Source organism: Epinephelus lanceolatus, chromosome 18, assembly GCF_041903045.1.
Source record: "Epinephelus lanceolatus isolate andai-2023 chromosome 18, ASM4190304v1, whole genome shotgun sequence".
Classification (NCBI taxonomy): domain Eukaryota; kingdom Metazoa; phylum Chordata; class Actinopteri; order Perciformes; family Serranidae; genus Epinephelus; species Epinephelus lanceolatus.
This window is the reverse complement of record NC_135751.1, coordinates 22,929,982-22,955,275: the sequence shown is the minus strand read 5'-3', so window position 1 is coordinate 22,955,275 and position 25,294 is coordinate 22,929,982. Positions and strand designations below refer to the sequence as shown.

At 41.1% G+C, this 25,294-nt stretch overlaps 1 protein-coding gene across 1 annotated transcript; it reads right to left on the bottom strand.

The window, feature by feature from the left end:
* Nucleotides 1-1,683: 1,683 nt before the first annotated feature.
* LOC117268989 (transmembrane protein 235) lies at nt 1,684-24,377 on the bottom strand. Its single transcript, XM_033645796.2, has 4 exons — nt 23,911-24,377; nt 22,680-22,757; nt 22,017-22,154; nt 1,684-7,851 (listed from the first exon to the last, which is right to left on the bottom strand). Exons 1-4 carry the CDS (start codon nt 24,080-24,082, stop codon nt 7,607-7,609), a joined length of 633 nt encoding a protein of 210 aa, XP_033501687.1. The 5' UTR covers nt 24,083-24,377; the 3' UTR covers nt 1,684-7,606.
* Between the last annotated feature and the right edge of the window lie 917 nt (nt 24,378-25,294).

Sequence of the window (25,294 nt, the reverse complement as noted above, 5' to 3'; positions counted from 1 at the left end):
ACTTGTTTCATATCGTAAAATAAATGAAGCTGCTTGTCTTATGTTCAACAGCTACACCAGCGTCGCCATCGCTGAGATAATCGCTTTAGAAAATAACATGGTTTCTGACCTTTCCCTGCAGCAGTGTCTTTTCTGTAAACTATTTATTGTACTGTGCACGCTGTAAAAACCATAAAATAGACCATGAACATACAGGTGTTCAGTTAACTGTGTAAGCTCTCACAGTGTGTGATATGTAATTATGGAAACCCTTCTGATGTTAACAGTCGGAAAGAAAGCCGCAGTATATTACCCGAAGAGGTTCATTGAGGCGAGCACAAGAAACGCCACTTAAAAATGAATCCAAATGTGTTGGAGCAATCAAACAGCGGCGCTAAAAGCCTAATTAAGCTTGGTATCACGGACACCTCAAAAGGCTCTCCTCTCTGGGCAAAAGTCCACAAATCATGACAAGGACATATTTCACAAAGGCAACTGTAGTGCCATCTTACAAAACAAGAGAGCTGATTTATGAATGTGTTGAGTGAATGCATGTTTAGGAGTCTTACAAAACAGCAATTCTGAGGGGAAATTTTGAGCGAGGAAAGTGGCTCTGATGAAAACAGGTTGTGCTTCTTCAATAAATTCTCAAAACTGAGTGCCTAGAGGTTGTCCGAGTCAAAATTACTGCACTCTGTCAAGGACGAAGGCACAAACCAAAGAGTAATGGCCTCGCACCAAGTTTGGAGTTCTTCTGCCAGAGAGGATTGAATTATTATGTTCCATAAAAGTTTAATGGGATTTCAGCAGGCCTAATATATAAAAGGAGGGCTGCAAGACTGAGCCACTGTGCTTCGGTCCTTCCTTTATAGCTCTCTGCTCTCTGTTCCGTCTGAGACAGGATTACCAGGCAGGACGCTGCCAAACAAACAGCTGAGTGGACACAATGTTTCATGGTTTGGATTTTGATTCAATGGCTGCTGAGGTACTTTAATTCACGCTGCAAATCACATTCAGGCAAACATAAGCACACCTTTTAATGCTGCAGTGTCTATCTCTGCCATGAGCATCCTTAGCAAAGACTGCTGCACTTTTTTCCCCATTACAGTGCTGAGTGGTGTAATTTAGAGTGTGTTTAGTGCAGGTCTACATCTTAGGGTCAAAAATTCCACTTAAAACACACTCAGTGCACCTCACATTTTGGCTTGCAACTTCTAAATGTTCTTGTGTGTAATTAAACCTCCTTTTCCCTGAGCTTTCTTTATCCAGACGGAAAAAAATAATAATAATAATTAGAATTTTTTGATGATCCACCTTTCCCCTCATGTGTATCAGGCAGTTTATCAACATAATTTTGATCCTGCAAAAAGTGGTCTTGAAACGGTTGTTTCAACATCACACAGTTCCTTGGCCACCTAGTTTGTGAGGTGTCTCAGTTTTGACTTGTTTTTCTGTTTCTGTTCTGGAGATCCAGTGCTCACATGAGCAGAAAAAAAGCCTAACAAGGTTTATTGTCCTTCCAAAATCACATCTTGTACAGTCCACTACCGACTCAATGTCCACTACCGACTCAATGTCCACTACCGACTCAATGTCCTACTGTATGTCTATATGTTCTCACGTATTACCTTTGTTACACATCTGTAACCGGTGGACTCCAGTGATGTCTGTGTTGTGTAGATATAAAGAGGCCCAGACTGTGGGTATCTTCAGAGGCGATCGCCGTTTATTCCTCTCCTGACAGCAAGTGGCAAAACAAAATCCTCCATCATACACAACCGTACAAACTCCAGCCCCTCTTCCACAGAGCACAACAGCAAAAGGGCCATCTTACATTCAATTTAGCACAATGAAACACAACCGTACAAACTCCAGCCCCTTCACAAATCAAGTGACACAAGATTATGTTAGCATAAAATGAACTTATAAACAGCTCAACAGTGCTAGAACAGCAATGACGCTACCTCTCCCACAGAGTACAGCAGCAAAAGGGGAGAGGCAAGGCGGGAGACACCCCTTTATAGGTGGGGTACCCCCAAAGGTGAACGTAGGGGTATAGGAACTGAATATCAAAAGTTCCACATATTGAGTACAGAGGCCTAAGCATGTCAGGTAATAACAACTGAAACAAATTTTGGTTTAGGGTGGGGGGTTCCAAGCCAGAGTGGAGGAGCCCTTCTGTGCAGAGTGTGCATGTTCTCCCTGTGTCAGCGTGGGTTTCCTCCAGGTACTCCGGCTTCCTCCCACAGTACAAAGACATGCAGATTAATTGGTGACTCTAAATTGGCCGTAGGTGTGAATGTGGGCATGAATGGTTGTCTGTCTCTATGTGTCAGCCCTGTCTGGTGACCTGTCCAGGGTGTATCCTGCCTCTCGCCCAGTGACAGCTGGGATAGGCTCCAGCGACCCCCAACAGGATAAGCAAAATGAATGAATGAATGAATAATACTCAACACTATGAATGTACATTTGACTTGTCACACATATTACTGCAGTATAATTGACCCTGTTAGACTTAAACACTACGATCCACATCAACACAAACTTCATGCCGTCTTTTCCGCACGACCACACTCTCCTTTTCTCATGCACGCTAAGCTGCCTAAATAACTTGTGCCTGCTTTTTAACATATATAAATAAAGTATATATAAACATAGCTTAAGTATAGTCCGCTACCATACACTGTTCAAAATATACAGAAACTTCTGTGTGAACTTAAATAACATCCAAACCTTTATGTCATATCAACACAGACATTTTAATCAGCTTTAGTGGCTCTCACACTCAGGCTGTGACAAAGTTGTTACTGAACATACCAAAGGGAAACAGGCCTTATCAGAAGAGCTCAGTGGATAAATAAGCTCTCATTATATCTGTGCTTCAACACACTTTAACATACAGAATGATCTCTGTGCAGCCAGTGGTACAGTAAAGCCTGAATCTTAGTTTATGGATGCCCCAGGCTGCTAGTATTGTAGGATGATTACTGTTTAATGAGCACCCTGTGGAGTCTTTCTTTTGTATATTATTCTGTTTTTTAGTACGTGTCATATTTCTCACTATTCTAGATGAGTTTCCTTTTAAATGCACTTTTTATTTTCTATAAAATGCATTTGCATTAAATGCAAACGCTGTTTTGGAAGCGTTGGAACCTGCATCGTTTTACCTTGATATCCTCTTCACGTCTTTTATCAGCACATTCACACCTTTTACAAAATATCACCTACATAAAAGGTTGTAACGCACTGAGCGTTATGACCCACTGTTGCCACATCTGCAGCAGTTTGAATGTGCAAATTTAAGTTTTATAGACAGCAGTGTTGCAACATATTGGTCAAACAACTCTAAATTCTTCTCAGGATGTCTTCAGCAATTTTTACACAATCGTTTTTCTGTCTGGCCTGTCTCCCGATGTGCTTCATTTACATTCCAGAGGCAGTCCCAATTCATCCCAAGGCATGGCGTTTAGGTATTCTAGTAACTGCAAGACGTGTTGTCTCAGAGCTGTATTGTATACACAACCCGTAAAACAAATATACAGTGCATGAGCAAGCATATAATCACAATGTTTTAGATGGTCTTATTGTCTCACAACACAATAATCCTCAGGATATTTGCACAATTTGATTACAGAGTGTGTCACTGACATTTAAAAGCATTTGATCAATGTGGCCTTTTTCTATTGCCCACATACAGTATGCACCCACGCTACAGCTGGATTGATGTTTCATTACTTTTCTCTCACAGTTAATAAAAAAGTTAAGCTGTTAACTTCGGAAAGCATAAGCACGGTTTGTTCTGATCATGAAAAGGGAACAACACAATACGTTTTACAGCAATACAAAGTGCTATGTGTTGCATTTGTTCTTTTTTACTGCCAGTATGCAGAGAGGAGAAGTCTCATTCCTAGAAGTGGACAGCACAGACAGAATATCACAACATCCAGTTGCTATCTACTGCAAAGCATGCAGCAACACGCGCGTTCTGTACTGCTGAAAACAGCTTGCACGATCCCCATGAGTGCATTTACCTTCAGTCCTGTTTCCATGATTAATGCATTTACCAGTAGGATGGGGATACTGTAGGAGGTTTGTCAGCAGAAGGCACAAAATAATATTTCCTCTGAAACTAACAAGCCAACATTGTCTTAACTTTGACACTGGCCAAACGACTTTTCAAAAGCTGTAAAATGCTAATTTTTCTCTAACACATGGATCAACAATACAGCATCTGTCCCGACGGTGTGCTGCAGTCGAGGTGGCTCCATCGCCATAGTGCTTTTCTGCTGCAGGATCAGCAATGTTTTCACTTGAATGAAATACCCCGATCCACTGCTGTGCATCATTTTTAAATGCAGTACACATATGGGTATAGAGGACGTGCAGAAGTCATCCTGAAAAGATTCCTGTAGCATGTGTGAAATGAAAATGTCCCTTTGAACATCTCTCCTTTGGCCTACTTTCACACCGCAGGGCGATTAATTTGCATTTGGGTTGTAGATGAAGCTGCTCTCTTTTAAATTACAAACATGTTTCAAGTCATACATCACAGACAACCCACTGCTGAGTCAAATGGACACAAACTCTTACAGATTTTTTACGTAACACAATGATTATCTATATGCATATATAATGCAATATAGCAACAAAAGGCTGAAAGAAAGAAAATTATAGCGCTTATTTCCACAGTAATTGCACTCTTAATGGTTTGCCTCTTTGTTCTGTTTGTGTGGCCACATTTATAACAGTGGGGAGTGGGACAATAGACAGAAAATGATAGTGAGAGGATGAAAGGCAGCTGGCATCACAATAAGCCAGCAGACACAATCTATGTGTTTGTGGCTGCTGTTACGTAAATCCAGCTTGCGTCTACATTTTGTTGCCTTGGCCACTGACCCACTTGATGATATCAAATCTGTTCTACAGTACAGTACCAAAACTAAATAAATAACAATAACAGCAGCAACATACCCTCCTGTGGGCTTTTACACTCTATGGAGGCAGGACGCATTGGCTGGTTTTTCTGAATGAATGGAAAATTTCAAGTAAAAAAAAAAGAAATGGAAAAAAATCTGCTCCTTTTTATAAATTAACAAGATTTTTTTATTTTTTTTTAGAATTCTGAGAAAAAAATGATTGAAAACAAATCTGTTTTTCTGAATTGAGGAGATAAAAATCTCGCAAATTTTTGTTCTTCTGAATTAAAAATAATTATTATCCTGTAATATAATAGCAGGTTTTTTCCATGAAAACTTTTTTACGGAATTCAAAATTACTGTAAATCTTCAGTTAAATGCCCAGTCCCTTTTACCTGCACGGTGAAGCTACATATTTTGACATATACACACCTGTCTCAATTAGACACCCAGCCTGGTTGCCAAGCAGTTCATTTTTATAGAAGTTCCTTGGATGTATAAAACCAGGTTGGTGGCTATCCACTAGGCTTCTGTTAGTTAGCTGCTTAGATCGTCCATATAAATATAATAGTTTGAACTTTTGTCAATATGGACATGCTACACATTGTTAGCTCAGTTAAACTCTCCACAAGTCAATCATTAAGTTCATTTTACTGAAACCATGAGCACCAAAGAATAATTTATTCAGATTTACCAGCAGGGTAAACAAGAAAGGCAGGGGAAAAAAGGTGGTGACTCTCTACCTCTGAAGCGGCCATGAAGTCCAATTATGTGTCCATTTCTCAATTACCCGGTATGTTATTAGTATTCCTTTGGTCTGTAAGAGTCCTCAGATCAAAGGGTTTTTCATGATAATTAATCCAAGTTGTGAGTATTGCTTTAACAGGACAAAGTGGTGTTGTGTCGGTGTGCTGGGTTGCTGTAAAACGAGTGTCGTAACTCTTTTTCTCCTTGATGTGCTGTCTGTCAGAGCTAGATCAAATGAATGATTCATAACTGATATTTTATCTGAGGCCTAATTTTTATACAAGTGATATTCATACTGGTTTAAATAAGCAATTTAATTGCATTTCCAGAGAGAGAGAGAGAGAGAGACCAGAGAGAGGCGCTTTTCAAAGTCTCTGTGTGTTCAGCTCTCAGTACTTTTGTGGCTTCTAACTGAATCTCTGTGGTTTGGAGTTTAGTTTCTCTCCTGCGTCCTGTTTTTACTTTCATGTTTAAAGGGAAATTTCGGTTTATTTCAACCTGTCTCCTATCGTCCTAAATTTGTTTCAAGTGACTAGTGACATAGAAATAATAGTTAGCATGTTAGCCGTTAGCCTAGATACAGCCGTAGCGTCAGACCTGTTAAAACGTAAGTGAACGGGCAACCTTCAAGTGCAAAGTTAGTCCACTAAACAAGCTTTTTTCCCACAAAGACCGCCTCATATCGTTAGGATACATGTCAGAGAACATATAGAAAACGACATGTAAACGTGTTGTCTTACCTTACCGGTGTGCTGCCACGTTTGTTTATCCCTCTCGCTCTGCTTTCCAAAGCGCAGCCGAAATATATCTCGCCAGCTCTAGATAAAGCCCAGCTGGATACTAACGTTAGGCTACTCCAGGTGGAGGTGTCTCGTCCTCGGTCACATCCAGACCTTGAAAATAAGGCTGCAACCGGTCCCATTCCTTGCAACAGAGGCATTCCTCTTCTGTGGGCACTGGGGCACAGCATTCACAGGTACACCACCAATCTCCAGAGCTACGCAGCCATTCCTCCTCTCTCGTCCTCTACCTGTTGCGCCTCTCTGTCTCTCCTCCTCCATTCTTCAATTTCAGAAGCTCTTCGTCAGTGTATTCTGGCTCAAATAAATAAGGGCGGCCATCAAGCTCTGCAAAATCAAATTCCTCCTCCACAAAGTCGAAGTCTGGCAAAAAGTCAGCCATTATTCTATAAATCTTTCATAAAATAAATGAATGAACTTTTCAGGCTACTGTCTGGTTCTGCTTTCCAGCTGTTGCTGCTTGTTCAGGCACGCTATGAGATTGCTGTTTGTTCTCGCGATATTTCGGCCGCGCTTTGGAAAGCAGAGCTAGAGGGATAAACAAACATGGCAGCACACCGGTAAGGTAAGACAACACGTTTACATGTCGTTTTCTATATGTTCTCTGACATGTATCCTAATGATATGAGGCGGTCTTTGTGGAAAAAAAGCTTGTTTAGTGGACTAACTTTGCACTTGAAGGTTGCCCGTTCACTTACGTTTTAACAGGTCTGACGCTACAGCTGTATCTAGGCTAACGGCTAACATGCTAACTATTATTTCTATGTCACTAGTCACTTGAAACAAATTTAGGACGATAGGAGACAGGTTGAAATAAACCGAAATTTCCCTTTAATGTCATTAACGTTCATCGCTATCAGCCCTATTAGATGTTGTGTGAAGCTGCTGCTCGAAAACTCAACATTTCCTTATTTTGGTGCTTCACAAAGAAAGTTTATATGCAACAAAATAATGGGGGACAAGCCAAGCCAATCCATGCCTGTTGAAAAGGGGTAATAGACACCTGTCCAAAATATAGTCTGTTAAGTTAAGTGTTTTAAGCAAACAATTGCCCGGGCTACTAACTGCAGTTTTACAGTAACAGTCTTGTTAATTCAGAAAAACAGAGCAGATTTTTTCTCTCATTACACTTCAGTAACATTCACCTGGACATCAAATAACAATCTATAGCATAGCAATGGCGACACCAGAGTCATAGCGTCCCTTCATCTGAGTTATTCTGGCAGCCAGCATGAGCAGCAAGCCGGTGGCCACCTCCAGGCTATAAGAGAGCCAGGCTATGGCTAAGGACCAGCCGAAGGACACGTGCACATGGGCAAGGTTCTCTGGGGGCACGATCCGCTGAAACTCCTCCATGGCCAGGTTGGAGTATTTGATGTAGATGCTGACCCCAGACAGGGTGAAAAGACCTGTTGGTGCACAGAAACAGACAGCTGGCATCAGTGGAGAAACAAAACCTTCCAGATTTGTGCCTGTAACATAGAAACGGATCCATCGTAAGGGATCGTTGTAAAGAATTCTTCAAGTACAAGAACCGTCTCAGCTTATCAAACACCATAATCCTCATGATGTATTATACTTGCCCAGTTCTCACAATGAGATCATTGAGGTGATAATACATTAATTAGCATATCATCATTTTCCAACTTAATTGTCTTCATTTAACTCAGTGGATCATACTAGATAATACAAGTCCATTAATGAGAAACACTTAAAGCATTAACTATTTAAAGCAGCTTCAAGACAAGCATTTTTCTCATTCATATTCAGATTACTCCAATAAGGTGCTTTTAAATATAAAACAATGATTTACTCAGCAGGAACCTGTGGTGCAAGTATGAAGTTTCTACTGTGCACGTTTTTATTATTCCTTGAGTTCCCTAACAGACGAGTCTTGCATAAAAATGGCTGCAGAGGTGCACTGACAGGAGAAACCATATCACTGAATGCCAACCCCAAAATCACTTTAAATACCGAGCAGTCATCACTACATGGGCATTTCAGACTGACCTTTACTGTGGCACTACAGAGGGCAGAAACACTACATGCCGCACAGTCATCTGCAATTAACCTCTGTTAATTGCAGATGGTCATTTGAAATCACAACCGTGGTTTTGTCTCTTAAAGTCTATCATGTTGTGTGTCTAATTGGCAGGTGAGCACACCAGAGAAGGTAGAGAGAGCGAAAGAAAGAATGAAAGGTTAGCAAGTACAGCTATCATCAGCAGTGCTACGGGAGACACAGCGGGTTCTGCAGATGTCCCTTTCATAGAGGGCGAGCAAATCCTTTTCACTTAGACTTAATCTTAAGGGACTGTACTTCATTTATCAGAGGATGGGGGTGGCTGTGATCTTTTTGCTTGTTTGTTTTTTTAATCTTGAACCTCCCTGGACTTGAGCCCCCCTGAGTGATTGAGTGAAAATGCATAACCCTCCAAAAATAACCATGTTTTTGTATATTCACATGGAGCTGATGCAATTAGCAAACACCACGGGGAGAGTTATCACCCGAACAAACAGTTGATTTCTTAAGCAAAATAATGCAAATCCACCTTAAAATTCACATCATCGCACAAGCCGTGTGTGCACTTCAGCTGAATATTGATGTGCAACAGTCACACAAAACCCACAACATTTAATCACATCACAGCATGCACACAGCTGGAGTCAGTAAAATGTGAACGTAATGACCATTTCCCCAGAAAAACTGTAAGAACATATATTTTGTCATGCCTGCAGAAGTGCAAAATATAATATCTTTTACAGGATCTGGTTAGTGCAAATGTTCATTTATCTATTCATTTATTTTTTGGTGACATTTTTAAATGAGACATAACATTGCATATAGTGATTTTAATGAAATATCACTAGTTTCTTGATGAAATAATTAATCAAAAATGATGTGTTTAAAGACCATCAGTGATTTGACAATGTGATGATTTTTTCACATTGTGTTCACAGTTTCTGGCTATAGGAATGCACAGTGGTTCAGTGGTTTGTATCATCGACTCACAGCAAGAGGGTTCCTGGTCCGAACCCGGGGTGAGGGGTTCGAACCAGGGGTGGGGAAGCTGTTCTGTGAGGAGTTTGCATGTTCTCCCCATGTCAGCGTGGGTTTTCTCCGGGTACTCCGGCTTCCTCCCACAGTCCAAAGACATGCAGGTTAACTGATGACTCTAAATTGTCCACAGGTGTGAATGTGAGTGTGAATGGTTGTCTGTCTCTATGTGTCAGGCCTGTGATAGTCTGGCGACCTGTCCAGAGTGTACCCTGCCTCTTGCCTAATAGCAGCTGGGATAGGCTCCAGCACCCCTGCAACCCCCAACAGGATAAGCGGTTACAGAAAATGAATGAATGAATGAGTTTCTGGCTATGACAAATGGTGTAATTTTGCTATTTTTTCTTAACAGAAAACACACATTTTCTTAAGGGTATTTAAAATGAACACAAAATACAACTAAAGCTTAATTGCCCCTCATCTAAGCCAGATACTCCCTACCATGTGCTTAAGAAGTGCCTCCTCAGTTTTTCATTGCCTCTCCCCCTCTCATATTTCACCAACAGCCCCTAAACTACAGCTGGTATTGTAGTCTGCTGGGAACAAATGGAGTAAATACCTATACAAGCCCTTATGAACACAGTCTGTCTTACACTCCCCTTGCAGTTGATTAGTGCTCTTACCTGGACATGCTTTAACCTTTAGCTCTCCTCTACAGTCCATCCATTATGTATAGTCTTCTGTGTACAGTATGACTTTTTGTAGCTCCCGTGGAGTTCATGTGAGGTCTGCGCTCTTACCGCACCAATACCATACTACGGATTTGTTAAACATCTTTTATGCTCACTTAGAGAAGCACTAAAAATTTCAAAATTTTAATGGAGTAAAGGTAGCTTTTTAAAGGAGCCTTGAGCTGCAACATCAGACCTGAGGCCAAATGAATCAGTGCTGCAGTGCATGATGTGAATTTTCAAAGACGAATTGATACAAGGCTCAACAATAAACTTGTTTTTAGATTGGATTTTGTTTGGATATGCTTTCTCTTATACTCACATTTCTTACTCAGGAATAGGCCATTTTTGGGGTGTGGAGTGCATCTGAGTTGTCTTGTGTCAGGGGTGTTGTTTTCTACACTGATGTAGCTGATTGGACTTTGCTCACCTGCCCCTGTTCAGAGTTAATTGAATATCTAGTCTTTGTGTACTCCACCTTGGACTGATGCAATGTAAGTTCAGCTCTAATTTGTCGGGTAAGACCTGGAATTTGTCATTGACATTAGTGCCAATGTGACATTTAAACGCACACACACACACAAAACAAGTATGGCCGTGTATCCCGACAGTGCTCAGGTGAGGTCGGGGCTTTATAAAAAGGCTGCAAGCAGGAGGCACCCACGAGAAAAAGCGACAACACAAATATATCGAGGCAAAACATGACACTGGAACATGTGTGAAAAAGCACAATACAAGGAGTCTGCAAGTTTAAAGTCAAATGTAATTTTAGGGTGCTGGTGGTCACACCTGCTGCAGCACATGAGGTGAGGAAAAGCCTCTTATTTTAAATCAATAGCTTGTCAAAATAAACTGGCTAAATCACAAGCACTGATTGTGTTAAGTACAATTTATGCTGTTTTAAGCAGACTGCTGCAGGAAGCAAATTTGTGAATCCTACGATAGCAAAGGAATGTCCCGCCCTATACTCTCTATGATTGGCTAGTACTTGTTGTCTTCGTTGATTGTATGGGTGAGGTTTAGGCAAGAGGAGTGGGATTGGTTACACTTAAGGGAAGAATGTCAGGGCAAGCCAATCAGAGGCAGAGTAAGGCAGGCCATTCCTTTGCTATCCTTGGATTCGTGAATTCGCTGTGGTTGGGAGTCAACCTGTGGCCGGACTTGGCTTTTACCCCTTCAGTTAACTCTCTGATATAGTGGGCCACAACATGAAATATATAAGAACTACCACAGCAGGTTCATTTAAAATATTGCATTATATATTAAACATTAGCTGACTGAGGAATGATATAATTAGCAGTGGCTATAGGTAAGCTACCAACCACTGATGCAGCCGTCCAATGGTAAAGGATGGAAGCTGCAGTCTGGTGTTAACAGAGGGGTCAAGAAGTGAGTCCTAAAACCCGGAAATGAGTTCGCATTTTAGCACTCCTGGTTCCCTTGTCCCAGATTTGTGGGTTTTCTGAATGGTTTTTGGTTAGCTGTCTTCCATTCATGTTATCAAATGGAAAAATCCCTTTGGCTTTTTGACAAAGGAACCAGGTAGATGCTAACTTCCATGTCAGCCTACAGAAATACGTCCTTCCTGGAGCACTCTATTTGTATCGAGACAAGGTCTGTTTTGCTCTGATCTACTTTAAAAGTAACATGATGATCATTTACCATCAGGTTGATTTTTATATGTTGCTGCTGCATTAAGCAAATACGGCTAAACAGTTAACGTTCCTGTCAACAGCTTATAGTGAATAGACTTAATTTGAATTTCTCTATGTAATAGAATAAAAGGTTGTTGGCTGCTCTCAAACGGACATCATGTAAACAACTATATAATGCAACAGTGATGTGCAGTTCACCTCTTAATAAAAAAAACCCAAACAGTTTGTCAAAGTAAATTCAAATTCTTTATCTCTTCTCGATCAAAACAAGACACTCGAACACATTACTGTGAGCAAAGGTTACACAACATTTCTGATGAAAAAATATTAACCTCTATGAGGAAATTCATAACAGCTACATAACCTGCTAAAACTGCTTTGTCCCCAGAGCTTAGAAAATGAAGATGGAAACATGTTGGTGAAGATGAAGTAAAAAAGGGAAGAGATGCATCAGACTGAAGCCTGGATTCTTATACTTCATCACTGAAGGTGAGTAGTTGGAAGCTAAGTGCATTCATTATGGAGAATATAATCTTCAATCATTGTCAGGGGGGAAATTTGTTTCCATAAACCATTGTTTGTTTGCTCTCTTGGCTAGGATATATTTTTGCAGGAGGCCCTAATGGATGTGCCAAAGCCACTGACGAAAAAGCAGAGCTCTTTCCTCTAATGCATAAGTATGACATTTCTGGAAATGTGCTTTTTCACTCTCTTCCAGAAGACGATTAGTTTCGCATGAAGAATGGAAGCAGGGGGAAGCAGCGAACCTGACTATGGCCAAATGTGGTGAGGAATCTGCCCATCACCACCACCTCCTAAAGATCACCAATCACATTATGTCCTGTTTGTTCAATCGGTGCACAAACAGGAGTGTAAAAATGACAAGTTTGTGTTCCCTATGCAAAGTAGCAAACAAAGGTAGGTCCCAACAATTAAACTATTCCTTGAAGTTGTCTTTGTGTTTGTGTTTTGTGTTTAGGCCATTCAAGATCCAGTTCTCTCACAGATAAGCTGCCCTGCTCCTCAAAAAATGGGCTATTACCATCAGCAGAGAGACAGAGCCAGATCTCATTGTCCTGGAACAAGCAATTCTAAATCAGAGGCTGCAAAAGTTTGTGCTTTGTTGGTAATATTACACTGAAGCTGACACTTTCCAGTGTTGTGATCCAATGTATGGAAATAAATGAGGTAGAAAGAAATCTCATTATTGAAGATATCTTTCAGTTTACAGGTAAATGTAATTTAATCCCACTATAATGAATCTGACCCGAAGTATTAGGCTACCTCTGTCAATAGCGTGCTTCAGGAATGAGCCCGAAAACCCAGATATGAGTTGCGCTTCTGGTTCCGTTGTCTCAAAATGAATGTATTTTTTTATATTGTTTTTGGCTAAATGCCTGAAATAAAGCTGATTAATGTAAGCTTAAGAGATTTTCATATTTTCTTTTACAATATAATACGTCATCAAATACCCTACTTGTGAATTTTGAAGCCTTTACTTGTCCTAAAAAAAGGCGGTTGCTAACAAGTGGCTAAATGAGACTACAAAAGGCCATCATGATGGATACAGTATGCAGTGGTGACATAAATTCATGGGATTCATAGTTGGTAATAACCTTAAATTTAGACACAAGCGAAACAGGAACGTGGGCAGATGAAGTGACAAATGTAACAGTTTGTTCTTCAGGCTGGAAGCCTACACAGTCCCTGGGGTTCAGGCTTGAGGTTCAAACCGGGCTGAACCAAGAAACGAGGCCATGAACCCACAGACCAATACAGTTCAGTGTGTCGGGGGGTGACGGTACCTGAAAGGGGCAGGCAGGGGACGTGGTTGAAGAGGCAGAGGTTTCGGAACCAACAACAATTTCTACAATCAGGCTTCCAGCTCTCCTTCTGCGTCCCCAATTTCCTGTCTCCAAGATGTTTGTGATCATCGATGAAAGTTTCTCTCATCAAGTCTATTTTTTATGATCACATCTTTTGCGTGGGAAGTGGCGTACGCCTCTTTCAGGACTCATTTTGTGCATATGCAATGTTTATAAATGAGACGCCAGACGTAGAATTGAGGAGCCAACAGGTAGGTGAACAGAACGCACACACATGGACACGTGAGGCGTCTTGCCAACACTCTCTGAGCTGCAGCCAATAACAGGTAGGCAGATGGAAACACTCTGTGGCGTTGATGAAAGGCAACACAGCACTGCCACAGTAAAACAGGAGCTGGACAGGAGCCTACAAACAAAAAATCCCTGATGGACTCTGTTACGTCTCTTGTAGGACGAGATGGTCATGTTTTACTGATGATTGCCAGAGATCAGGATGTCTTGGTTTCTAAAGTGCAGCTTCTTTGACATTTAAATTTCACATAATTAACAGGTGCAGTAGGCCAACTAGTGAGAGAAATGTCACCTCTCTACTGCAGGCTTTTGAATTCTCTTTAACAGAAGGATCCCTACGTGAAGTTAGAGGATGAGGAATGCTTTGGGGATTGTTGCACTCTGAACGATGCCTTCTTTAATTCAGTAATTTGGTGTGTTGTGTGCTTGTGAGACATTGAGGGTTCATAAAATTTAGAGCATTGTCATTGCAATAAAGATTAAGTACGTATTTGCCCCCTGATAAACACTCAGGTCCTTAACATTTTTGGCTGTTTCACTGTTATGTTTTTAACTTGCATATCACAGGGGAACTTCAATGATGCTAAAAAAAGGTAGCAAATCTAAACCCTGGTGGCTGAAGGATGAGCTCATGGGACAGAGGCCAGGGACCTGTTAGTCCATCCTCAGCATCAGGTCCTGACAACAAGCACCAAAGCGCAGGCATCCTGCAGCTTGAGGGAGACGTCTATGGGGTGAAAACAAACTTGTGCATTTTTACAAATTGGATTTTAATTTAGAAACTGTCCTGCAGCTTTTTATGTATTGATTATTGGGGCTCATCATCCTGAGGATAACCAAGATGAACTAGATTTTTAATGCTATATAATATAATTCAGTCTAGAGATATTTAAGGTATGCATCATTACACATTAGGCAGCACTTGAGAAGCAAAAGTAGTTCGCTGTTTTTTAATTAAGCAATCGAGGCATGCTTTCATCAAAAGTTTTCACCCCGTAACCATAACTGTCTCATTTTGATATTTTGTGCTTTCCAGTCATGTTGCAGAATTGATGACGACCCAAGGGGAAGAGAGTCAGCAGCTGTACCTCCTTGCTGTGGGCAGAACAAAGAACACGACTGACACTTTCTTCATCATTATGGACAAACGGCTCATCCGCTGACACGAAACCAGCTCCCTAGCTCTGTTTGATGAACTGTTGAAATCCCACTTTGTGTTCAACCTGTCCTGTGAGGCGTCCCTGGTCCAGATGTACAACTTTGTGCAGACACCTTATAACATCAACGTTGGAACAATGTGGACCCCTTGAGTTTGTGAACTGCGGGGAAACTGGCACCTTCTTCCGAAACTCAAAAAGGAGAAAAAGCAGTTTTCCGAGTGGTTGAGCGCTTTAATGATTCTCCTGGCCTTACTTTGGTGTAAACATCCTTCAGGCAGGGTAGAGCAGCTCCTATAGTATGTTTAGCTTAACAAACCACTCTTTGCCGGGCCTTGCGGTCCTGTTTGGTGCTGTTTCCGTACCAGGCAGAGAGTCTAAGCTGATCACTGAGAGACATCACCATTTAAACAGAGTAAATAGACCAATAAAACCATTTAGACTGAGTAATGTGGATTGTGGTAAGGTGGCTGAGTGCATAAAGACATTTTCTCATCTAACTGGGTGAAGCCGAATGATATGCAGGAGAGGTCTGGCCATCTGCAGTTCAATTAAGGCTGAACATCCAGTGATATTTAAAATAACTTTTGGCATACCCACTTGTCGATAAACTTCAGTTTCATTTCAATTTCAGTGAACACTGACTGTGCCTACAAAGTAGTAGATGAATAAGAGAAGAGAGAAGAGATGAATATTATAAAAGCTGATACTGCAGATTTACAGAGTGCATATGGCTCAGATAATGTTATGCCTCTGGCCTAAACTGTGTTTGCATTGTTAAATGTGGCTTTATTTCTTTCTATAACCACGTGTAGTTTTAGGAGAGCTGGAATGAACTTGTGTAAGACTAAATTGATCCCTTACAGTCTTTAGAACAATGGAAGTTGTTTTGATAAACTTTTGGCTTTCACAATGATTTATTGCAATTAACTTTAACAGGTTTGTAGGAGGACAATCAGAAATATAAAGTGATTTTTAGAGTGTATACATTCGACCTTAACCCTTGGGGTGTAAAAGAGAGATCCGAGGTCAATACTGTGTACTTTTGTTACAGTTAACACCAAAGCCCCGTTTCCACCGAGCAGTACAGTATGGTTCAGTTCATCTCGGTGCGCTTCTTTTTTTTGGTTTCCACTGTGAGAATTTGTGGATGGTACCAATGGAACCGTTCTGTACCGTCCCCATTTTTGGCCGCCCCTCTGTTGGGGTACCTAGCACACAGATCTGGTACTAAAAGGTGGAGGTGTGAACACTGCAGTCTGCTGATTGGTCAATAGCTTTAGTTTTATTGTCTCTTTTGGATGACATACACTTATAGTAATGGGTGGATCTTCAAGCATTTAAAAACATATACTAATTTTGACTGGATTATGTGAACTGCATATATCCCAGTCCAAACTGGGAGAGATAAAAAGTGTTGTGGAGCATTGTGGGCTCTGGCAACACTAAACCCCTGAGCTTGCCTTAGTAGGACTAAATACACAAACCACTATTTTTAGATATCCCACCGAGAAAGACTCTCACTGCAGCCTGTTTTATTTGCTTTGAAAATGTTATGTAAATACAACCCCTTTATGAAGACAATAAACAAGGTGCAGACTAATAAAGTGCTGGACGAATCAGTGAGTGACAACAACTCCACTCACATGAAAGAATACTGTTTGCGATGGAAATGGTAAGGTCCATGGTTGAAGGGTTACTTTTGGTTCCAAAGGTACCATACCAAAAATACGTACGAAATATTTAAATTACACTATAGCCCCTTTTACACTGCCAGATTTTCGGCGAATGTTGGGCTGTTTTGCCGGCAAGCTGCGAGTGTTTAGACACACAGAGCTGGATTGGCGAGTTGATCCGAGGTGCCCAATTTTCCGCCTCGTAGGGTAGTCATATTGGCGGAACCTTTTTTGGTTTAAACAGACCGAGGCAGCCTTCCGCAATGGGAGGGGCCACACGTGCGAGCCACTGGAGGTGGATAAACAGGAAACAGCTGATAGCAGGAATTAGCGAGCAGCTAGTAGCAAGAGGGAAACGCAAACTTGACAGACACTGTAAAGATGAGCAACTGGGGAGACAAGGAATTGCGTGCCCTCCTTGCTCTCGCAAACGAAGAGGTCATTAACCGTCAAATGACATGAACGGTGAAGAACGGGCTGACTTATGAGAGAATCGCTGAAGGACTGACCAGCCGCAGCTTCCCTCCCACGTCACTGGTTACGGCACACGCTGAGCTACACGTGCTCACGCCCCCCATTGCCCCGAAAAAGGTGTATTCTGTATAAACAAAAGTAGGTAGGTGGCATTTTGCCGCACTCCCCAATTTTATTTTTATACTGCCAATGCTGAAAGAAGACTGATTAGGATTTCCTGAAAATTTGCACAGTTCCTATTTAAAAAGGGCTAGAGTTGATATTTAATTTTTATGGTGAAAATCCATGTCAGTGTATTCATATTCATAATCATATTGTCTGGTGGTCTGAATGACGTTAATTAAATTTAACACTCACTTGTGTGGATGTATTTAAACACTGGGCCAGTGCCAATATTCGGATTATGTCGGATTATTTTGCTGAGCATTACCCCTTCCTTTGTCTATCAGAGGCGGTTTTCAAAGTGGAAGAGCATAGGTGCTTGTGGTCTTGTGATGTAGAAAGGCTGAGGGGCCATTGCAAAGCATGTAATTAGCTGTCCCTTCTGTGTGATATGGAGGGCTGGGCCTGTCAGCAGTGATGGCAAAGTATATACAGTAATAAGACCCCCCACTTCTGTGACAGGTTGTTTCATCCAACCTCCACTGTAACCAAAACGAGGTTCAAACTCATTCCCTTGGAGTTCGGACCTAATCAAATGCATTCTTGGATATTCTATTTATGGTGAATGCTCAATAGCTGAACCCTCTACAGTGAAGAGGAAAAAAAAACATCTTGATATTATTGTATTTCTGATGAAAGCATATCCTTGCACTGCCATTTAATGAAGTAGCAGTTCAGACTGTCTTGCTGTGTGGACCATACCTGGGACATTTCTGCTAAAGAGGACTCTTTGATGTCATCAAAGAGGAAGATGCTCATGTTTTATTTCTGAGCTCCTTTTCTGTTGGAAATTCAGTTTATTTTTTTTTCAATACGCCTTTTAGTGAACAGTATGTACATTTTTTTCAAGTGTTATGTTATGTTTGGAGCCATAATTATCTGTGCCAGGTTTAAGCCTGGAGGAGATCATGTGTTTGGTTGTTATGTGAGTCAGTGTGTGTGTGTGTGTGTGTGTGTGTACTTGTACATGCTAAAAAACATATCTATGCAACAGAGTAACAGACATTTTTGCAAAGTGAGGACATTTTGGTTGGTCCTCATTTTTTCAAAGGCCTGTTTGAGGGTTAAGACTTGGTTTTAGGGTTCAGGTTAGAAGTAGGTTTAGGTTGGGGTTAAAAAGCTCCGAGGGGCACAGGCTCTCTGGGAGTGGTAGTATCGGATCTGCTTAAAAATGTCCTTTAATGAGTCTCAGTAGAGGTTGGAAGAGCCCCACAAACATAACAATGATTTTAAATTTTGGATAAAGTCTGAGGGTACTGGGCCACTGCACATGTCTGGTAACGGGAACTTTGTTATATATCAACGATGCTCCCATCCCCCAGGGTCTCTGGAGAAAGAACTTGATGACTCAGAGGCTTGGCTAAAAATGTGTGGCTCAAAAAACTGACATCCATAAAAAGGTTTGGTCTCATTTTGAATTGGGCCATCTGCAGATTAATTCCATAACTGATATGCTACGATCCACTAAAGTTAGGCATGATATGAGATGAATTAGTCCCAATTTTTGTTGGAAGGGACAATTACACTGGGTCCAGCTCTGGCATGGATTTGGATTCATACCACCACAGGAAAGCTGGGAATCACCAAATTCAGTAGGATTTATCCTCTTGGCATCATGAATGTCTCTACAAAATTTCATGTGTGCATGTTTTGTTTCAATACTTTGGAGAAAGCATATAAGTTGGAAGAGTTGGGGGCCCCATCAGAACATTTTGAGCATCAAACACTTAACTTTCTGCTTTCTGGTGAGGTTTTCGGCACCAATTTATAGTGTAAATGTCTTTCATTTTGTCAAAATAAAAGTCCTCTGCTGCTTATTAATGGGGGCAGGGGTGAAGGCTGGGGAGATATTAAAAAGGATGTGTTCTCTGTGTTCCTCCCAAAATCTTGATTTAAGTAGTAGACCGACAAACCAGCAGACAGCAGTAGTTAGAAGTGTTTCATCAAATGTCCAGATTGTGCCTGATGAGATCGAAATAACATTTTTCGGAGGACGTTTGCTCATGATTTGACTGCCCAAGTATCGGGACAACATTCTGTGTAATAGGCCACAATCTATCTAATGGACTCTCTGTGTGATCACACTCGATTTTAGCAAAAATAAATAAAAATTCCTTTTGTTGATATTTTATGGGGATGCCATTTGAAGAATTGAATGACATGAGAGAGCATGCACTGATGATTCCTGGGTGGTGTCTGGATCTTTTAATCAAGGACAAGCTCCTCTGCAATTGTGCCACTTCATCATGATCAGCAATCACTCCGCACGCTGCGATCAATACTGATAATTACGTCCATCTCCAAAGTGAGAATTGTTTGGCGGTTTGTTGTTTAACTCATGTTCAGGCTCATCATGAACCAGCTTGTAATCATAATGTTGTATATGCAAATCTGACTCACAGGTGCTACGAGACAACTGTCAGATCATAACTAGAAACAGTTTTTATTCTCCAGCGTTGTGGTGTTTTGTAAAGGGTGTCAGAACTGTGGTTTTACATATGGGAGTCCCATCTCTCACAGATGGTTGCGCTACCATAATTGTAGAGTGTCTTGAATCAATCATGCTTTGTCTACTCACAAAATGTGACAAACAGATCGAAAAAAGAGATGAAAGTCGTGCACAGTTTGCTCTCATCAGTTTAAAAGCGTCTTGTTCCTTATTTCCTTAAAAAAAATCTCCATCTCCGCCCTTCTAATATGAGTGTGAGCAAAAAATCATTACCTAACTCGACTCAATTAAAGATACAGTGTGTAGGATTTAGAGGGATATATTGGCAGAAATGGAATGTAATATGATAAGTATGTTTTCTTTAGTTTATAATCACCCGAAAATAAGGATTGCCATGTTTTCTGTAGAACAGGCAAACAAACCATTACCTTATTCTGTGCTTTTACCGGTTTTAATCATCAGGTCTGTTTGTTTTGGAGAGAAGATCTCTGCAGACTTTTCAGCTCAAGGTAAAAACCTCCTGAACATCTGTAGCAGAATAAGGTGAGCACACATTAAGTGTTAAGAGAAAAAAGGTGAGCACATACAGCAGGAGCAGCCTGTCTGCGAAACCAAGGTAGTAACAGGCAATGCATACACGAGGGTAAATGGAGATGGGAATAGACAAACAGGGCAAAGCAAAACAAACTACGATATCAAGAAGACCTACCTTTGGCTGGAGAATGCTGGACTGACAGAAAGCACAGAAGCACTAATCATCTCAGCACAAGAACAGGCCCTAAGCACAAGGACCATAGAGACCAGGGTCTACCACAGCAGATCAGACCCCAGGTGCAGGCTTTGCAAAGATGCCCCTGAGACAATCCAGCACATAGTGGCAGGGTGTAAGATGCAAGCAGGATCAGCATAGAGGCACAACTAAGTGGCATCTGTACCCAGTATGGACTCGAAGTACCCAAATCCCAATGGAACACACCACCAAGCTGCTGGCTAGCCAACCGGACATAGTAGTAGTTGACAAACACCAGAAGAGGGCAGTGGTGGTAGATGTGGCAATACCAGCTGACAGCAGCATCAGAAAGAAGGAACACAAAAAGGTGGAGAAGTATCAAGGGTTGAAAGAACAACTGGAACAGATGCGGGAGATCAAAGTTGATGTGGTCCCCTTGGTAGGAGGAACACTTGGGGCAGTGACCCCCCAAACTGGGAGAGTGGCTCCGGCAGATTCCAAGTACAACATCTGAAGCCTCAGTCCAGAAGTGTGCAGTCCTAGGAACGGCTAAGATACTGTGTAGAACCCTCAAACTCCCAGACCTCTGGTAGAGGACCCGAGCTTGAGGATGATTCAGATACCGCCATGAGAGGGTGATATTTTTATACATATATCTAAACCATTTTTGGCTTCTGTCTATATGTAAATTTTCAGTATGGGTCCTACGCATTGTTTTATCAATGAAACCCCTGATCCATTGGTTTTGGACAGACAGAAACCTCTGTGGAAAATTCAACTCCTACTAAAATCCTCCTGAACAATGAACACTGAATTCTACTTGGGAGAATTCAGCTGGTTGCTATGTGCAATCCTCACCACTAGATGCCACTAAATCTTACACACTCCTCCTTTAAATCAGATTGGATTTTGAATGTCCACACAGAGATATGTATCATGCAGCTGCAGACACAGTCCTCTTTAGTCAGTTGGAAGATATGGCCCTCAGTCTGACAAGGTTAGCAAGAGATTTTAGCAGTTGCCTTAAATCACAAGTAAATCAGAAGTGAGAGAGAGCAGCTGGAACTGAATTTCTAAGGTTTTCTACACACAAAGGCACACACACACTTGTATGTGTACAATGTGCCACCAGTACACTACACTATCTAGCTGTACGACTCACATACTGACAAAACCAAGCTGTTATATGCCGGCCCACCAGTCTGTTATTAGTAGACTTCGTTTGATTAATTTGGTTTGTTTGATGGAGACCTGGCTTGTTTCTTTACAAATTGGATGTTGATTTCCATTCATCCCGACTCTGATTATGTTAGACCTCTTTGTCATGAGCCATTCTAGGGGGTTGTAACCTCAGCCTACACTCAAATCACACGTAATTGCCACAAACTCAGCAAAAAAATAATAAAAAAATCTGTGTCGACTCACTGCAGCAGAGAAAGTAGGATGCAGATCCAGCCAGCAATCTTGGACTGCAGGCTAACGAACTGACAAGTCCAAAGATCCATCCGAGTACCAGCAGGACCAGGCTGAGGGGCAACAGGATGACCACCACCTTATGCAAGCCTGCAATCACACATGCACATACAAAAGCAGAACGGTTACTGTGTGCTTAAAGATTCAAAAAAGACTGTGCTGTGATTTTGTGAAAGTGTCTTAACTACGAGTCAGCTGGATGTACTGCTGAGTACAACCATTTGCAAAAGCCTTTGGGATGTTTTAGATTGATTTCTCCCATCCAGGGAGCCACCACTTTCCATTCTCATTGTCAGCTGGATATGAAAATCAACTCGAAAAGTGTCGGGACTTGCTTAAGATAGCTTCTGTCACTGTGGACAGTTTATAACTGTATTTCACTGTCAAAGTTGCAAAAAGAGAGTGTTGCAGAAAACATCTCTAGCAAAAATGTTCATGTTTTCTTAAGGTACGTCTTCTGGAATTGGATTTTTGACAGCACACTGTTGCTTATAGATGTAATGTCTTATCAGCCAACTCCATCTATCAGTTACTTTTGTCAGGAATCACTGACTTACTATTTTAAATCCACCCCATTATCAACTTCTACGCCAACTGATAAACAAAACCACTCACCAAGAAGGTGCCTTTCTGTTTCTGACAGGCTGGACATATTTGCTGTGAAAGAAGGGATGACTGAGCTCATGTTTGTGCCTGAAAATGTCAAGAGAAAAGGTTACACATGACAAGATGTGTGGACAGAGCTGTAGGACTAGAAAATTACTCCTGGATACCAAACAGCATCACTTGCTATCATAGAATTTCACAAATAATGATCAGTTTTATTCAGAAATGCAACACAGCGCATGCTTAAATGAATCAAGCCAATTAAAGATGCCTCTGTGTGACATATTTCCTCAGGTCTGCATGTGTGACAGCTTTGCACCTCTGCTGCTCCTGTGAGCTCAGCCAATATAATACATAATATAACAGTGTCAGTGCATGTTCCCCTTTTGTGTCACAGGTGCAACAGCTTGAAGAGCTTTAAACATTATCTTTTATTTCATTATTTGGCATTTACTGTGTGAACTGTGTGTGGGGGGCATATCTGGGACCCCAAACTGTGCAGCCAGCAAACAGATTATACTGCAGCTGTGTCACTGGCATCACTCAGAATCTCTTTACAGCCTCCTGCATGTTCGCCTGCAGCTGCCTGCAGGGGCTGATACAGATGTAAGGGGGGTTACAGTTGCTACACAGAGAGGAAAGAAAAAAACTCCAGATGCCAGGTTTTGGATCAATGGCACTGTGTGGTTCATTATACTCACTGAGTGAAAAGTGAAATTTAAAAATAAATCTTTTGGAGGAGTTAATAATTCAGCACAAAGCCCCTTTTTTCTCATTTATTAATCCGAGCTTAATCCACTGACATGTCACCTCTGCTGTGCATTACTGTCACAAAACTAAAATTCATTGCAAGCAGTTTTTGCCATCCTAACAGTGGAAGGGGGGAGGAATAATTAAGGCATGTATGGCTTCTGTCATGGACTGCTGCTGACAGTGAACATGGTAAGGCAGCAACATGAGTAAAAGGGAGACCCATGATCCGTGAAAAATGTATGAACAATGTTACACCTAATGACATCTCATGTATTACACATTAGATCGATCTTTTGTAAACATCTAGATCAATACTGGAATTTGCAAACCTGAGAACAAGGCTTTTACGCACCACAGTGTTCATGCCACATGATAAAGGCTTCTCAATTATTACTCAACGTTAAGAAGCAGCGCAAAAGTTATTTTTATTACAGCTCACCCACTGAACTACAGAGTATAACATGCAGGCTTAGTTGAGTTGACATACCTTCATTAATTCTCCACAGTCCAGAATGGGAACTCAGGTCGTCCGGACCTGTGCAGTTGGGTTTATTCACATCGATGATGTACCAGTAATCTGTCCCAATAGCCACAGCGAGGAGGCTGAAGCTGAGCAAACCTGTGAACCCAGCGGTGAGAACCACCAATCCGTACCTCATTATGTGCAGTGCAAACGCAGAGCGCGGTTACTCTAATAGTCTGTGCAGTTTCTGTATTTTTCTCCACTGTTATCTGTACAGACGCTCCGAGATGTGCGATGCGTAAAAGCTCTCCCGCTGGATCCTTGTGGTGGCTGGTTCTCCATGGCAATCACGGTCCTGTAACGTAGTTTAGGATGAGCAAAACACATTCCAGAAATTGTTTACTTTACAATAAACTAAGTTAATTAAATAAAATAAGAGAAGAGAGACGCGTCTGCCTCGGCACCGGCTCACGGCACACTGACAGGTAATTGTGGCGCACAGCGCTCTTGGAAGGATCCACGGACTGAAACGCCACATGTACGATGCGGATTTCCAAAATAAAATCCCGATCGCGTAACATGTTGTGACAGTGCTTGGTATTTATTTTTAATGCAAACTAGCCCACATCCGGCCACAGTTCAGTTATCTGATGTTGACTTGACTCTCTTGACTGTAATTTAATTGGAGACTAATATGTAACAGTACTGAGCCCACCTTTGTCTCCAGGGATACAGACAAATAAATAAATAAATAAATAAATAAATAAATAAATGGGTCATTCCAGGCCTAGTATATTCCATTTTAGTCTTGATTTTTTTTTTTTTTTTGTAGAAAATTTTATTTGCTCTCCTGTCCACTATTGCTTTGGTCACCAAGTATACAAACTCTGAAAAATAAATAAAACAAAATTAAAAAAAATAAAAAAAAAATCAATAAAAACACAAAAGTAATTTTGTAAAGTGTGGTGGAAGTAATAACCCCAGGGGACAGTTCTTTTTTTTTTATTAAAAAAAGACATAAAAATGCTATTATATCCAACAAAACACGATACATTTCAATAAAGTGGGTACTTATGTGTCATTTCTATTTGAAGTTAATATTAGGTGAATATTAAATTCAGCATTAAGCAAGGTTGAATATAGCACATAGCCATAAGGAACTTTTTATGTAGGCTAATTATTAACTATCATTTAATTTGTGTATGCTCCTTTTGGTGTCAAGTAAGTGTAACAAAAGTAAAAATTAAGAAATGTGTTTTTGTTTTTCTCAAGCTTTTCCCCGCAGGGACATAAAAATCAAGATATTTGAAGAAATACAAAACAGACTTGACACATAAAAAGCCACATTCAAGGCCAAGCACATTGCCTCATGTACCTACACTCAGTAAAAGAACATAAAACTAATCCT